The 18,438-nt window shown below is 35.2% G+C and overlaps 1 protein-coding gene across 2 annotated transcripts in view; it reads left to right on the top strand.

Annotated features, from left to right (window-relative positions):
• Positions 1 to 74: 74 nt before the first annotated feature.
• The window catches only part of MANEA (mannosidase endo-alpha), a 31,304-nt gene continuing 12,940 nt past the window's right edge, over positions 75 to 18,438 (top strand). The window contains exons 1-2 of one of the 2 annotated variants that reach the window (XM_008006649.3): positions 75 to 242; positions 7,788 to 8,365. In XM_008006649.3, coding sequence (XP_008004840.1) covers positions 7,822 to 8,365 — 544 coding nt within the window. In that variant the 5' untranslated portion in view covers positions 75 to 242; positions 7,788 to 7,821. The remainder of the gene's footprint in view (positions 243 to 7,787; positions 8,366 to 18,438) is intronic. The other variant, XM_073022574.1, reaches the window with a different exon arrangement.

Here is an 18,438-nt window from a genome sequence, read left to right as displayed (position 1 = left end):
CCGCTCCCGCCCTAGGCCTCTTAGACCCGCGACTGGAGGCTCCGGGAGACCCCCCGAGCCCCGCCCGCTCCGTGACCCCGCCCCTGCCCGTCCCGCCTCTGAAAGCTCCCGGAACGCTCTGCGCGGCCTTCGGGGAGGAAGGGCTGCCTGGGCTCGCGGCGCGGCGGCAGTCTGCTCTCTGTTCGGGGGTCTCAACCTCTCCTCTGGCCGAGTCCCCGCAGGAAGCGGATTACCCGACGCTGGTGAGTAGCTGCAGGATTCGGACCCCGTGGAGGCGGCGGCGGTGGCTGCAGGGGGCACGAGGTCCACCGCGGGCGCCTGCGCGCTCGCCCGCCAACCAATCTGGTGGCGGCTTTCCTCCTGGTGTCCTTTGACCCGGCGCCCCTCTGGCAGGTAGCTTGTGGCGCCGAGCGGCGAGTCTGTACCCCCAGACCCCCGATTAACCTGAGCTGTCACTCTTACGCCTGTATTAGTTTGCGTTAGTTCTACTGCCGTTTACGCTGCTTTATCCCCACCCCGCCGGCCTCGTCGCCGCCGCCTCTTTGAAACGGAACCTCCTGTTGCCTCGGTTTTTCCTCGTCTCCCAGACAAGTTGGAGATTTCGGGACGGATGAAAGCCTTTTTCAGCACCTTCTCCTTGTTCCCCAAGACTGCCTCTGAGCCTTGAGCCGACCGGGAGAGTGGAAGGACCGAGGCCTGCTGGGCTCAGGGTGCAGCGGAAAGGTTGCTGTCGCCTGTCTCAGCGCCTCTGGGCATCGGGAGGAGACCGCCGGATGGCGAGGCCGCTGGAGATGGTTTTTCAGTTCACCTGTTAACGTGTTTGGCACTGTCATCTTAGACTCTTACCCTTTGCTAAGTCTGGGGATGCAACAATGCTGGATTAGCGTTTTTGGTGTTCCTTTTTCCAAAGAAGGAACTTGAAGTACAGGCAGTTGTAACTGTTTGGTTTTGTTGTTGCAAGACCCTACGGATAAGTGTTAAACATGAAAAGGTGGAAGTGCTATAAAACAACAAGGGGGGGATAATGTTGATTATGAACTTGAAAATAAGAAAAATGGGACTGAAATAGGCTCTTCACGTTTAAGTATTGGGGCAGTAGTTTGAAAAAATACATAAAGTAAAACCTAGATGTTGGTGATACTGTGTCACGTTGTTTGCAAATCACTTTCATGACAATACATCTATTTCAAGTGTATCACACCTGAAAAAAGCAGGAGTGCTGTGAATTTGTGGATTTCCAGGCTCGATGCAAAAAAACACCCCCCAAAACAAAAAATCACAACAATGAAAACACCATTTCCAGAACTGTTGCTGTTATTTGTGTGCTGAATAGTGAATGTATGATCAGAAAATAGAATAAGCTGTCTTTAGTTTTACGTTTGGGCTACAGTTTATGGAATAGGTAACAGTTAATCATTGTTTATTAAGTACATAATCCTTAATTGAAAACAACCATATAGCAGCAGCTTTCATCTTATGTCACAAAAATAACTGTGGTGTATCCTCTAAATTTGATTTGTCTAATCCCTTGAAGGAAGGCAGAATAGCATAGACAAGAACTTGAGTTCTTCAGCCGGACTTGATCTGCTCCTTGCTAGGTGATTAACCTTAGATTGGTTGCTTGGCCATTTGCTCACCCAGAGATTTTTGAAAAAGTTACCAACTGCTCAGTTTCATCATCTGTAAAATGAAGTTAAAAGAAATTCTACTTCATAGGTTGTTGTGAAGATTAGAAAGGAAGAATGAATCTAAACTTAACTGAATTTCTGTTAACCAGAGGGTACAAGTGTTTACAATAAAACTGACCTGGGCAAGAATTGATTTTGAAACTGATTTTGAAAGTTCCAGATGTGTCTTCTACTATTGAGTTATATTTATCTCCGGTGGCTTCATACAAAATAAAATTAGAAGAAAACAATATATATATTTTAAAAAGCACCAAAAATCTGTGTGATTTAATTTAGTTCATAATAATTAAAAGGGGCAGTCTTTTTGGATTTTCTGAGTTGCATGATAAAAGCAAATAATTTTTGAAGTAATTCATACCACCCTACTTCTGAATCTCTTGGGGTCTCTTAGCTAGCTGGATATGTCCAATAATTTTTTATTAGACATCACTAAGCTTTAAGTCAGCATTTCAAAGAATTAAAAGCACAAAACTCAAAAAATAGAAGCGATAGGTTCAAAAGAACCTATTGTGTGTGAGTAATGTAAACAGCCTTTTGAGGAGAAAACAAATTTTCAGTAGCCAATACTTTGAGTAGGTCCCTGCTTTGGAAACATATCTGCAATTAACTTGTAATTTTTTTTCTATGGTGACTTATAAAACTTTTCTTTTATTGAAGCTAAATTAGTTCCTCTACCCCTTTCGTGCAAGATCAGACATTTTAGGCATCTCAAGGGTCATTGTGGTTTTGCAGTGTTGAAGATGATTTTTTTCATTAAATTGGATTTTTAAAATTATTGGATCTTTATGATTCTTTGTAATATGTTCAGTATACACTGTAAACTTATCAAGTGTGTATATGGTCAGTAGTCTATATATATATACACACGCAGTCTATATATACCTATATATACACACACATATATACATATACACACACACACATATATATATACTGCCAAAATACCAATGAAACACTAAAGAGCCAGAAATTAAGTTTATTTAAGCTGAACACTTAACACTATGTGAAAGATAGGTTATACTCTACTAGAATGTGAAGATAAAGACTCTATTTCTGAAACTTAAGGAGCAATCTAGTAGGGAATATAAATATAAATGCACAGCATGATATAATACATAAGAAATGACAATTTAAAAAGTAAATACTGTTAACAATGAAATATATGAGGAGTAAGTACTTTCCACTGTGGAATCTGGAGAGGTATCAAGAAGAGGCAGCATTTCAACGTTGACTTGAAGGTGACTGGTATTTCAATAGTTGGTCATATAGAGAATAGGCACTTAGAATAAAATGTGTTCTATTTTAATTGCTTCCCAGATTAAGATTGCACCCATCTTTAATCATCATCATAAACAGTTGCTCATATTTATTTAGTCTTATACTAAGCCACATGATTCTGAGAGTTTTACAATATTAACTAATTTCATCCTCACAAAAATCCTATGAGTGAAGTAATAGCTCATTTTATAGGTGAGGAAAGGAACTCAGAAAGATACGTCAGTTTTGTAGGTCAGATAACTAAAAAATGGCATAGCTGGATTTTGAACTCAGGCATTTGAACTACAGAGCTCATATTTTAAATCTCAGTGCCCATCTGTGTTTATTTAGGCTGAGATGACTTAATTGAGATATGGAGGTTGAGCCAGAGCCAGTAGATACCTTTTAAAATTGAGCTTGTGTGTCATCTATAATGATGTGATACACACATTTTAATTGAATGAATGAAGTAATGTAAAATGAGAAGACAGAGGGATCAGCTTAAGAAATTACATTTATAGGGGAGAGAGGGAGAGAAAAAAAAACAGCTTCCATAAATGGACATTTTGTGCTTTGTGTTCATGTGTAGATCTGGAAAATGAACCTAAGAAATTTTTTTAAATTTCCTTTTTTTCCTATATTTCTTCACTTTTCATTTATTTATAAATTCATTAGTGTTTACTCTTTGATAAAACATTACTGTTTCAAATTGTCTTGCATGATTCACAGAACAGTTTTATCAGTAGGCAAAACAGATACCCTCTTTTTTAAGAAAAGGCTAAATGACTTGCCCAGGATCACACAACTAAGTGTGACTGATTTGAATTTACATCTTCAGATTTATTATGTATCTTGATCTTTCATGCATCTCGCCATTTAGCTGAAGTCAACATTTCAAAAATCAATGCCTTACTAATTTCTAAATCTGTTAGTTATTTCTCCTGTCTCTGTAACTCTTCCAACATTCATTACCATTGTTTTTTTCCTTATAGAATACCTATCCAGACCTTTTCCTTAGGAAGTATTATGTTCTACTTTTAGAAAATAGTAAGAAAATCACTGTTTTATCACCCAGACGTAACTATTTTACATGTTTATTTCCTTCTGTGTATATCTTTAATACAGTTGATATGATATTATGTATCATAATAGTTGATATGATATTACATCCAAATTTTTGCTTCATGTCTCATCAAAATTCTCCCTTTAAGCAAAGGGGGAAATATTTGTTGTGATATCAATAATTTGAAAATTTCAGACAACAAATTACAATGGCATGCCAAAATGGTTGTATCATCCTTTTATACCTATTAGTGCAACAGGGCTGCCACAACTCACATGTAGAAATTTCACTTCCTAGAGTCATGTAGTTGAGGGTTTGAAAGACCTTATGACTTGCCCTTTCCAGAAGTAAGCAGGTATGTTAACAGCTCACATGCTTCAGTTTACTGCTGGGATAAATAGCACAAACAATTTCTGTATACTTTTCCTGCATATTCACCAAATGGTAATATTTTACCACATTTGCTTACCATTATACACACACTCTCTCTCACACACACACACGCCCTTATATGTTGCAATGTAAGCATACATTATATATAGTGTATGTGGTGTGTATATATGTATGAATATATGTGTATTTATGTGTATGTGTGTATCCTTTCTTTAATATATTGTCTGATGCTTCCTCGTGATTAGATCTGGCTTAATTTTTTTTTTTTTTTTTTGAGATGGTGTCTCGCTCTGTTGCCCAGGCTGGAATGCAGTGGCGCGATCTCTGCTCACTGCCAGCTCTGCCTGGCCCGGCCCGGTGACTCACGCCTGTAATCCCAGCTCTTTGGGAGGCGGAGGCGGGCAGATCACGAGGTCAGGAGATTGAGACCATCCTGGCTAACACCGTGAAACCCCGTCTCTACTAAAAAGAAACGAAAAAATTAGCCGGGCATGGTGGCTGATGCCTGTAGTTCTAGCTACTCAGGAGGCTGAGGCAGGATCTGGATTAATTAATTTTTAACAGGAATGTCACAGCAGTGATTCTGTGTTTTTCTCAGTACAGCTTCTCTGCAGACTAATGGTCATACTTATTTATTCAAAATTAACTGATAAAGTCAATTTTGATCATTAGTTTTAATTGGTGTTTTGGTAGGTTTTCCACTGTCATTATGTCCCCATTTGTAATTAATTAGATACCTTCTGGAGGAACGTTTTACCAGTATGTATATAGTTATTAAAAGAAAATCTTCAGACTTGTCTACCTATTCCTTTACTGAAAGTTCATTTACATAGCTTTTTATTAGAGAGGGAAGGAACTGATGTGATGGAATGCAGGGATGTGGAAGAGTTAGGATACCAGGTAAAGTATCAGAAAAGATGTAGTAATTAATATTGTTTCCCAAGAGTTTTATGAATTTAAATAACATTTAATTACGTATATATAATCATATATATTTATATTATATGCGAATATATGACGTGTCCACATATAACACAAAATGCATAATATGTAAATACACATATATGTACATGCATGTGTACACATACACATACGCATGTTTATGTAGCTGCATGCCTTGATATATATGCATGGTATACGTATCGTATATATAGTACACATATATACACATATATAATGTATATATGTACACACACCATATTTGCTTAAAGTTTGAAACAGACAAAATACAATTAACTTTAGTCAGATATGCTTGTGTGGTGGGAAAACTATAAAGAAAGAAGAGGTGTAATGGAAAACACAAAAGTCAAGCAGTTGCCCTTAGGCAGGGAGAAGGGCAGGACTGGTGATTCACAGGGAACACAAGAAGTAGAAAAGAGCTTTTAAGCTGGCAGATTTCTTTTTGAATGTTTATTTTATATGTCTTAAACTAGACATATGTCCTAAGCTAGACATATGTCTTTTATACTATTCTTTTATATTGTTCTTTATATTATTCACTATTCACAGTTAAACAGGATTGACCTTAAGATTTTAGCTGTTAAAGAAATACACTTGGTTACTTTAGTGTTTCTTAAATACACGTAGAATAGAAGCAGCAGTTTGTAGGAAGTTTCACTTGTCTGTCTTTTCTATTGGAGTTAGTCTATTCTAACTTAATTCTCTAGAATAACAGCACCATGATGTATCGTAGAACTCATATTTTATAAAGCAATCAGTGTCAGCATTGTGCCAAATACCTTTCTAATAAGAAATTTGTATATAAAAAGACTTGAATACTTCATTCGTATGATGTATATGTACCTATATACATATACTCATACATAAATACACACACACAGCAATAGTGTCTTTTCTTAATTAGCCAAGAAGCACTGCATTAATATATGTCCATAAACATACTTACTAAAACAAAAACACATATAGTACCATTTCAGAAGTTATAAATTACTTTTTATAACCTCTGTTCAGTAAGATTTGCAGAGTCATAAATTAATTTTGTTTTTGGAGACGTTTTCTTGCTCTGTCACACAGGCTGGAGTGCGGTGGCACAATCATGACTCACTGCAGCCTTGATTTCCTGGGCTCAAGCAGTCAACCCCTCTCAGGCTCATGAGTAGCTGGGGAACTACAGGCACACATCGCCATGCCCAGCCAATTTTTTTTTTTTTTTTTTTTTTTTTGAGACGAGTCTCGCTGTGTCGCCCAGGCTGGAGTGCAGTGGCCGGATCTCAGCTCACTGCAAGCTCCGCCTCCCGGGTTCACGCCATTCTCCTGCCACAGCCTCCTGAGTAGCTGGGACTACAGGCGCCCGCCACCTCGCCCGGCTAGTTTTTTGTATTTTTTAGTAGAGACGGGGTTTCACCGTGTTGGCCAGGGTGATCTCGATCTCCTGACCTCGTGATCCACCCGTCTCGGCCTCCCAAAGTGCTGGGATTACAGGCTTGAGCCACCGCGCCCGGCCTCCAGCCAATTTTTAAAAAAACTCTGTAGGGATCAAGTCTCCCTGTGGTTGTCCAGGCTGGTCTCAAACTCCTGAACTCAAGTGATTCTCCTGCCTCAGCCTCCCAAAGTGCTGGGATTACAGACATGAGCCACCATGCCCAGCCTACTGAATTTTTTTTAAAAAATTGGGAATATCTTACTTGTGATTATTCTTTTTTTCTCTACTGTCATTTAAAAATTTTCGTCCGATTCTATTTCACTTCAAAATGTTATTCCAAATTTGTAATTTTTCCCTTTTATGAAATTGTTCTTAGTTAAAAAATTTTTGGAAAATCTGTTTAATGACTGGGATTTTTATATACTCGTATTTCCTTTTTATTAACTGTGATTTGTAAATTTTACACTTAGATTTAGAAAATTTTAGTTCAGGCGAGGGGTGTGGTGACTCATACCTGTAATCCCAGTAATGTGGGAGGCTCAGACAGGAGGATTGCTTGAGCCCAAGAGTTCAAGACCAGCCTGGTCAACATAGACCTTGTCTCTACAATAAATAAATAAATGATTTTTAAAAATAAAATTTTAGTTCATACACATAGAATGTTCCCTTCCTACATTCAGTATACATATAATCTGTTCAAGTAATGAAAAACATATTTTAATTTCATAAATAAAAATTCCTAAAGGTTCGTCTGACTCAATGTAATTGGCATGTACATGGTGATATATCCAAATGAATATTGCCATTCTAGCCATAGACCCTTACTGTAGACATTTATACATGATGGTATAATTAATATCTTACTTCACTTTCTTAATTTCACCAATATATGATGAAATCAGTATTAATCAATGTAATGAAATTTATGGATTTTAGTTTTCATGTTGAATACATTGGAAAATAATGTTGATAACACTAATTATCTTTTTTTAATAAATTGCAGCAAAACACTATTTTGGAGTTTAAAGTATGTCATCATGGCAAAGTTTCGGAGAAGGACTTGCATCATTTTGGCACTTTTTATTCTATTTATTTTCTCTCTGATGATGGGTTTAAAAATGCTGAGACCAAATACAGCTACTTTTGGAGCTCCTTTTGGACTTGACCTTCTTCCAGAACTTCATCAACGAACTATTCATTTGGGAAAAAGTTTTGATTTCCGAAAGAGTGACAGAATCAACAGTGAAACAAATACCAAGAATTTAAAAAGTGTTGAAATCACTATGAAACCTTCCAAAGCCCCTGAACTTAACTTGGAAGAACTACCACCTCTGAATAATTATCTACATGTATTTTATTACAGTTGGTATGGAAATCCACAATTCGATGGTAAATATATACATTGGAATCATCCAGTGTTGGAGCACTGGGACCCTAGAATAGCCAAGAATTATCCACAAGGGAGACACAACCCTCCAGATGACATTGGCTCCAGCTTTTATCCTGAATTGGGAAGTTACAGTTCTCGGGATCCTTCTGTTATAGAAACTCACATGAGACAAATGCGCTCAGCTTCAATTGGTAATTATTCTGTGTATATATATGTGTGTGTGTTTGTGTCTGCATATAGGCATATAAATAATTTTTTGTGTAACTTTAAATTACTAGTCAATTTTCACGTTATTATTAATTATATTGTTAAGCTCATCCCTCCAAATTAAACTGTATGTGTGATTTTAAACATCCAGGAAACCACCTTTTAACACTGCCCTTAGTGTATATTGTTTAATTTTTAAATTTTGGAGCATTTCTGGATATATTGTTGATTTCTAATTTAATTCACTTTCTCAATTTTATTAAATTATGATTTTCATAAAATACAATGAATTTCCCACTTTAAATTTACAGCTTATTGGTATTACTCAAAAGTATATACCTGTTTGAATACCACCCCAATCAAGAGGTAAAATATTTCTATAGCCCGAAACGTTTCATCATAATTCCTTTATACAGGCCCACCTTCTCCCCTACCGCTGAAAACTGTATACATATCAGCTGGATCTAATTTCTATCAGATCTGATTTCTATCAGACCTGATTTCTATCACTGGAAAATAGTTGTGAGTGTTCTATTACTTTGTGAAAATAGAATCATTCAGCCTTTATATGTATGTCTTTTGCTCAGCACAATATTTTGAAATGTACTTAACTATATCAATAGCTTCATTTTTATTGATGAGAAATATTCTATTATTTGGTTTTGGCAAATTTGCTTTTATATTCACCTGTTGATAGGTGTTTGGGCTGTTTCAAATTTTAGGCATGTAGCACGTAATTCGGTCTTGCTTTTCTGTTTCTTAAAGTTATTCTGACAGTCTTTTCTTTCTTAATGTCTGTTTATTTCATTTATGTTTAATGTAATAATGACATGATTTTAAATCTGCCATTTTTCTGTTTATTTTCCATTTGTTCTACATGTCTGTGTTTCTTCCCTCTTTTTCTTCTCTTACTTTACATATGCGTATTATTCTATTTTATATTTTCTTCTGGCTTATTTTATTCATTTGTTTTATTTATTTTATAACTGTACCTTTTTACAATACGCCCCTTTAACTTAACTGATTCTTATTGTTGTTCTCACCTCTTTTCACCTTTCTCTTCCATTTCTTTCTGACACTCCAATTACATATATTTAGATAGAGTCATATTGTCTCACAGGTGAATTATAGAAAAAATATAACTTGGTGCCTGAAAATTCTTCAGTTATTAATATGGTCTTTGTAAAACCTTCCAGTTTCAGTTTCATTTATCTTTTTAGTGCCCCTACCAGTAAAGCTAGAAGAAGAAATTGGGTATTCTTACATTTTTCTAGCTCTACATAAACGGATGAATTCACCATGGAGCTGATACGTATTTAGAGAAACACAAGAATCTTTGATGAACAAAACACTGTAGAATTCTATGAATCTATATCAGATATGTGCAAGATGAGTTGTTTTCCTTGTATGGACTTTTTTCAAGTATTTATAAAATTTAACTTTATAGTATACTTAGAGCTTTAGTTTCTATGTTCTATATGTATTATAACATAAAATAGGCTAGGTCAGTTAAGAGAGCATTGACTTGTGTGTGGTCAATATGTATATGTGTGTGTCTGTCTCTATTTACTAATTTGCTTTTGGGAGGAGAATCTTTTCAAATGATTTTTTTTCTATTTTTTACAAAAAAGTTGTATCACATTTAGGTCTTTTTTTTTGAGACGGAGTCTCGCTCTGTCGCCCAGGCTGGAGTGCAGTGGTCGGATCTCGGCTCACCGCAAGCTCCGCCTCCCGGGTTTACGCCATTCTCCTGCCTCAGCCTCCCGAGTAGCTGGGCCTACAGGCGCCCGCCACCTCGCCCAGCTAGTTTTTCATATTTTTTAGTAGAGACAGGTTTCACCGTGTTAGCCAGGATAGTCTCGATCTCCTGACCCCGTGATCCGCCCATCTGGGCCTCCCAAAGTGCTGGGATTACAGGCTTGAGCCACCGCGCCTGGCCAATTATTATTTCAAGACTGTCTTGATATGGCTAAAAACTATGCTAGATTGACAGAGACAATGGTTGTTCTTTAAAGTTTTAATTTTCCTTTGCAATTTTAATAGTGTACAATGAGGGTTTTTCCCCCTCCATTATAAATACAACTATTATGTTAATATATATTTATAATACATAAACATATATAAATAATATTTATAGTAAATATAAATTTTAAATGTAAATAATATATGTGTTACACTATGTTTGGTATAGTTTGTGATCAGGAAGAAAAGTTTCAATTAACATTTTTGTGCCTATCTCATATTTATAAAGACCATTTTCCCTGTATAGTATTTTACTATTGTATCATATATATATGAACATTAATTATTTCTAAACATTGACAGTCATACAGTCATTTCGATTTTAAATGTTGACAGATTCACTACTGATGTAAATATTTTACTTTTTGATGGATTTTCTCCTAGACAAAAAAAAAACTTGATAATAAAAGTGACATAATCAATTCGTAAATAAATAAATAAATAATTTCTTAATGAGTTAAATATTGAATTATATCATTGTTACCAGGCAGAAAAATTTGACTGTTGGAATACTGACTCAAAACCCTACTTTAATCCATGGAGCTGGCATGCTGACTCTGGCATTCTTGGAATCAAATATGATAGTAAATGAAGGCGATTTAAATTGTTGTATGATTGACTGTGCTTTGACTACATATTTAACATTCATATTTTTCCTTTGATATAAATGGCCTTCTTTTTATCTTAAATTGAATTGATGTGTGAAGTAATTATACTGTTATATCACAGAGTACAAGTTGGTTCATTTTCTGCTTTTACAATTAGAAGTGTGGTGTACATAAATCCTAATGGCTCAACCCTTCATTGAAAAGAATGATAAAATTAAAATGAACTATTAATGTTATGTTTAAAATCCAATTATTCTACATAATGTTTTAGATATATTACAATAGCCTATGATAGATTTGTATCCTTTTCAAGTCTTTTAAGTAAAATATTACGTATCATGGATACTATCTTCTTGTATTGCTATATTACAACTCTAAAAGTACCAGATGAATGCCTTCTTATTTTTATACAGTTTACTAAAACCTTAGTAGATGAGTCAGAAAATGGCCCCCAAGATGTCCACATCCTAATTCCCACAAATCTGTGAATATATTATTTTATGTGGCAAAAGGGAATTAGGGTTGCAGATGCAAAAGGTTGCTAATCATCTGAACTTGAGATGGCATTATCCTTCATTATTTGGGTACAGCTAATCTAGTCACATAAGTCCTTATAAATAAAAGAAGAAGAAGGAAAAGAGAGTCAGAGGGATGCACTGAGAGACTTGATCCCCTGTTGCTATCTTTGAAGATGGAACAAGAAGTGTGAAGTTCATGAGCCAAGGAATGTGGTAGCCTCTACAAGCTTGAATGGCAAGGAAAGGGATTCTTTCCTAGAGCCTCCAGAAAGGAACGTCATCCAGTCCAATACCTGGCCTTATCTTGGCATATTAAGACCCATGTCAACACTCTTGACATGCAGAGCTGTAAGATAATAAATTTACATTGTTTTAAGCAACTAAATTTGTGAGAATGTGTTATGGCAAAATAGAGAACTACTACATTTAGCAAAACATAATATACTCTATGACTTTAAAATTATCTTCCCCTTGTTTCAGTTTAGCACTAAATATTTATTGACTTTCCATGATGTTCCAAGCTTGTGCTAGATTCTAGGGACATAAAGATGAGCAAGTCACATTCCCCAGGTGTTCCTTTGTTTTCATCATTGTTGCTTTAAAAACGGTAGATGGATTTCAACATTAGAATATTTCCTGAAAGTATGACATACTTGTTTTAGTAAAGTTACAATTCTTGTTTCTGCATCTCCTGCCTTAAAAATTTTGTACATAAAAGTAGAAGTCACAATGAGATGAATTAGATGCATAAAGTTTAAATGTACATAATGTCTAATATGATGTCATAAATAATAACTATTTGCATTAAGTTTAAAATTTATATTTATAACTGTAGAGTGGTGATATTCCATAAAGCTTTCATATTGCTATAAATGCCCAACCTTTGGTTTCATTGATTTTCTCTGGAAAAGCACGTGTATTCTGCTGTTGTTGAATGAAGTATGTTATAAGTGTGAGTTGGTTCAAGTTGTTCCTAGTATTACTCAGGTCTTCTCTATCCTTGAAGATTTTCTTTCTACTTCTTCTATTAATTACTGGTAAATGAATATTGAAGAGTCCAAGCAAATTTGTGAATATATCTATTTCTGTCTTCAGATCTGTCAGTTTTTTCTTCATATGTTGTGAAGATCTTTTGTTAGGTGCATTAAACATTTAGGATTGTTATGATTTTTGGATAATTGAGTACTTTCTTACTTTGTAATGTTCCCATTTATTTCTGGTAATATTATTTGTTCTGAAGGCTACTTTGACATTAATATAACTGTTTAGTTTTCCTTGATCAGTATTTGCTGGGTATATCTTTTTCCATTCTTTTATTTTAACTTATCTATGTCTTTATACTTAAAGTGGTTTTCTTGTACATCGCATATGGTTGGGTCCTCATTTTTTGATACCATATGAAAATTATATTTTTAAATGGGTGTCATTAGACTATTTGTACTTAATATGATTATTAATATGATTGGATTGATTAAATCTACCATCTTGTTAACAGCTTCATGTTTCATTCTGTTTCCTTTTTTCTTTTTCATTTTCTTTTCCATTAATTGAACAATTTTTATGATTATATTTAGTCTATAGTATTTACTTATTATATATAACTTTTTTCTTTTTTGTCATTAACTCAGAATTTTCCAAATATATCTTTGTATAATCACAGTCTACTTGCAAATGATATATACTTCAAGTGTAATGTAAGATCTTCAACACTGATATTCCCTATGTTTCCCTCCCATACTTTGCTGTTGTCATAATTCTATCACATAAGAAATGATATTTTACTATCATTGCTGTAGACCAGAAGTTGGCAAGCATTTTCTGTAAAGGACTACATAATATATTTTTTTGATTTTGTGAGTCCCTCACTCTCTGTCTTTGCAGCCACTCAGCTCTATCCTTATAGTGTGAAAATGGTTATAAGCAATAGATAGACAAATACATAGATGAATTTCTTGTAAGGCAAGATCTGGCTCATGGGTCATAGTTTGCTGATCACTCTTTTCAATAATCAGTTGTTTTTCATAGTTACTAAAAGTAAGAATGTTTTTTTACATTTATTCCATTTCCAGTGTTCCCCATCCATATTTTAATGTAGGTCCAAGTGTATGTCTAGTATCATATTGTTTCTCTCTTAAAAATTTCTTTTATCTTGTTTTACTGGTCTCCTTGCAATGAATACTTTCAAATTTTGTTTGTAGCCTTTATTTTGAAAGATGTTTCATCAGCTGTGCAATTCTCAATGGGCAGGTTTTTGAGGATTGTTTTCTTTTGGAATTTTGAAAATTTACTCCGTTTTTTTTTTTTCCTTCTTTTTCTTCTGTCTTTAATGGTTTCTGATGGGTAGCCTGCGGTAATTTAAAAAAATCTTTTTATATCCTCATTTTCTTGGATGAATATGTTTTGTTGTTGTTTTCTGGCTGCATTTAATTTTTTTCTTTTTTTTCCTTTTTATATTTTGGTTTTTAGCAGTCTAAACATGATATGGTTAGTTGTTACTCCTGTTGTTTTTTGGTATTTATCCTTCTTGGTGTTCTCTGAATTTTTTAATCTGTTGCTTTGTGTCTTTTATTAATTTTGGTAAATTCTTAGTGATTATTCTTATTATTTTTTGAGACGCAGTCCCACCCTGTCACCCAGGCTAGAGTGCAGTGGTGCTCAGCTCACTGTCACTGCAACCTCCGCCTCCTGAGTTCAAGCCATTTTCCTGCCGCACCCTCCCAAGAAGCTGGGACTACAGACACGCTCCACCACGTGTAGCCAATTTTTGTACTTTTTGTAGGGACAAGGTTTCACCATGTTGACCAGGATGGTGTCGATCTCCTGACCTTGTGATCCACCTGCCTTGGCCTCCCAAAGTGCTGGAATTATAGGCATGAGCCACCATGTCCAGCCTGGTTATTTTTTCAAATAAACTTTCTACTTCTGGGTTTCCAATTACATGTATACTAGAACTTTGATTTGTATCTCACAACTGTAAAATGCCTTGTTCTAGTCTTTTCCCCAGTCTTTTTTCTCATTATGGTAATTTGGATAAGGTAATTTCTTTTGACTTGCCTTGAAGTTTCCTGATTGTCTTCTCACCTCTGTTAATGAGTCCATTAAAGGCATTAATTCACCTTTTTAAATAGTTTTTCATTCCTGGCATTTCTGTTTTATTTGTTCTTATAGTTCCCATGTCTCTGCTGAAATTTCTTGCCAGATCTTGTGTGTTAGCTACTTTTCCCATTAGATCTTTTAAGATAGTCATTACAGTCATTTTAAACTCTCTCTCTGATGATTCCAATATCTGTCTCATATGTGAGACTGGTTCTATTGATTGCTTTGTCTGTTGGCAGTGAATTGTTTTTCTTGCTTTTTTTCTGTACCTTGTAATATTTTGTTAAAAGGTGTCACCCTGAGTAAGATAGTGAAAATTGTGTTATGTCTAGAAATGAGCTTACCTTTTTTTCTCTTAAAGCTTTAGTTTGAAAGAATGTTTGAGATGTTCAAAAGAGGCTCTAAGTTTCCTATGAACACATAACAAGTTTTCTGGGGCTCAAGGTATCCAAATTTATCTATCATTGTACATTATAATCACTTTTTAGGTGTTTTACTGTGCCTTATGCATTCTCTCATTTGTGCTTTTTAAAACAGACCTTATCCTCCGTTTTATAGATGTGGAAACTTAAGTAAAATAACTTACCTAAAGATACACATCTATCAAATAGCAGAATAAGGACTCGATTCTCTAGGCCTGTCTGATTTTTATACCCTATATTCTTAACTGTTATCCGATTTGAATGCATCACTTTACTAACAACAACAAAAAAATTAACTATCAATTATATTGAAGGTCCTGTAATAGGTGTCATGGAAGGGTGACATAAGCAACATGACATGAGTTTTTGCATTTAGTTTGCTCCTATTTCAAGAATGGACTTCAAAGAGCATCCTAGAGTTTGCTAAGCAATTAGTATGACAGAAATACAGAGTAGTAGATTTTACTTATAAGGGATATTCAGTTGGCTTATTTTATAGACACTTCTCTGGTTACTGTCAAGGATTCACTGCCATTGTAAATTCCCAACACTCCTCAGAAGTAAGACAATCACTGGTGTGGTTCCCAGGCTAGTATTTATTCAGTGTCACAGTCCAAAAGGCACTGTATAATAATTAATTGAACTGTGGATCACAGTATAGGGATAGAGTTAGATATCTGGAAGTCATAATTGATGGAATAAAGAAGCTGAAACATAACAACATTGTAAGAGAGAAGAAAGAACATTCCTCCAAAGCCATAGAGTATACTTACAAAGAGGATAAAAGAGGAAGAGAAATTACTAGACCAAGATTGGGGTGGTTAATTAGGAAAATCAGAATAATATGGCAGTGCTGTCCAGTAGAATTTTCTGTGATGATGAAGATCTTTTCTCTCTGTGCTGCCTAAAACAGTAGATATATACTCATATGTGGCTATTGAACACTTGAAATGTAGCTAGTTGAGTGTGCAAGAAAACTTAATTCTTTTAAATTTTAATGTATATGGTAGATATGGGTATTATTTTGGACAGCATAGGACTAGAATGTAATCAAGCTTAAGGAAGAGAGTAAAGAAGTGGTGGAATGGAGATGATAGTCTTAAAATGGGTAAGATTGGCTGGGCGCAGTGGCTCACGCCAGTAATTCCAACACTTTGGGAGGCCAAGGCGAGAGGATCACAAGATCAGGAGATCGAGACCATCCTGGCCAACATGGTGAAACCCCATCTCTACTAAAAATACAAAAATTAGCCTTGTGTGGCGGTGGGCGCCTGTAATCCCAGAGGAGGGATTCTATCTGTAATCGATAGAATGAGGCAGGAGAATCACTTGAACCTGGGAGGCGGAGGTTGCAGTGAGCCGAGATTGCACCACTGCACTCCAGCCTGGCAACAGAGCAAGATTCCGTCTTTTAAAAAAAAAAAAAAAAAAAAAAAAGATGCTAAAGCTCATTATGTGTGTGCTAGAAGAGGGGTATAGTTGAAGAGGGAGGGAAAAATGTGAGGAAAAAATCAGAGAACATCGTAGTTTAAGGAACCAATATTTATCGAATACTGTAGTCTAGTTAATGGAATTCTATATGTGTACTTAAAATATATCGTGAAAGGTAGGAATTATCTGTGTTCTGATGGTGAGGCCACAGAAGCAAGAAGTTAGTTTGCCCTTAGTTCACATAGCTGATAAGTGGTGAGATACTTGAATACACGTTCAAAGCCCATGCATATTCTGCTATACTGTCCTGACTCTCACAAAAAGAAATCAAAGAGTAGTAGATGAATTAGGAAAAGGACAAAAGTCACAATTTTTCAAGGTAAGTGCGTTTTATCTTTTCTCTCTTAAACTATGAAGGTAATTTTTAGAAGTGTAATATCTGAAGTTGTTGCATGTTGTTGCTGTTGTCTTGTTTCTGCTGATTCTTGTGCATGGTGTTTTATTCTTTGTGTTCTTAATTATCCTTGATTGTATACTAGTTATTGTTCTTTAAAAAAAACTTTTTGTAAATAATTTGAGGCCCAGGAAGAAGATGCCTTCCTCCAGAAAGGATTTTCTTTTGCTTCTGCCTGATGACTGTTTAGAATACCATTTCTGGGTTACCTTAAATTAGGTCTAAAGCTAGAGGACTGTACAAGCACTGTGAACCTGCAGTTTAATTCACTGTTTTTGAGAGTTGGTTTACTTCTACCAGTTTTGCTTGGGGCAAACAGACCTCGTTGCTCACTTACCTTTCTGGTTTCACATTTTCCCTTCAATTTGGACAGGAAATTTCTTACTCTCTTCAGCTCTTTGACTCTAAGACATTTTCTCCCCATGTTTTATATAATAATAATGGTTATTTTCATGGAGAGTGCTTGGTCTACTATTAGATGAACTGTTATTTTAAACTAGTCCACTCAGGAATCCTGTTTTGTTTTTACTTTTGTGGAAGAACACTTTGCTTATAATTTTCAGATTCATGGCATAATCTTTCTGTTTTTTAATGTTTATTTTTTTCTCATTTTGTTTCTTTTATTTTTTGCATAACATAATTTTTTGGTAGGTCCTATGTTTAGAAAACTTTTGTTGTCATTCTTATTTTCATTGGTGATACTCTTCTTACAAGCGGGGCTAGTAATCTTACAAGATTATAAGTGATTGCTTATACAATGTTGTATTAATTGTCTCCAGACACTTTTCTCACCAGCATTGCTTTCTAGGATATGCCTTCCTCTGGCTAGCCAGTTTCCCTCAAACCTCATATGTTACAGGTTATTTTTTCTATCTTTTGTTCTAGTTGCCATTCTTATTTTCAGAGTGGATAGGGGACATAAGGATTATTTTTCCATTAACTTTTGATTTTGTTGTCCTAATGGGACTTACTTATTTGTACATGGCATGGCTAGCACAAAACTTAGGTCTTAAAATTTATTTCTCTGGCAGTTTCTTACCTTCAATTTCTTAATTTCCTCATGCTTCTCTTTTGGTACTATTGTTATTTACTTCCCTGTCTTAAAGAGTCTGTTGATTTATGTAGAAATTTGTGCCATCTTTTTGATGACTGTCCATTTCTTTGTATATATAATGAGGCTTTGAATTAATTGATCTTAAATATTCTGTCTCCGGTTAGTGATTTCCATGTAATTTATGCTTCCAACACATAATTTATAAGTTCAAAAATAAGTAGGCAGGCACTACAGAGAGGAAGAGTAATTATGTTACTATGTTAGAATATTCTGTTAAAAGGTATTGATCTACACAAAAACAGCATATAAATGTTTATGGCAGTTTTATTCATAATTGCCAAAAATTGGAAACAACCAAGATGTCCTTCATTAGGTGAATGTATAAACATACATACAATGACTTATTATGCAGCAGTAAAAAGAAATGAGCTATCAAGTTATGAAAATATATG

The sequence above is a fragment of the Chlorocebus sabaeus genome, chromosome 13 (genome assembly GCF_047675955.1).
Source record: "Chlorocebus sabaeus isolate Y175 chromosome 13, mChlSab1.0.hap1, whole genome shotgun sequence".
Classification (NCBI taxonomy): domain Eukaryota; kingdom Metazoa; phylum Chordata; class Mammalia; order Primates; family Cercopithecidae; genus Chlorocebus; species Chlorocebus sabaeus.
The sequence above is the reverse complement of the archived record's forward strand: the minus strand, read 5'-3'. Positions and strand labels throughout refer to the sequence as shown.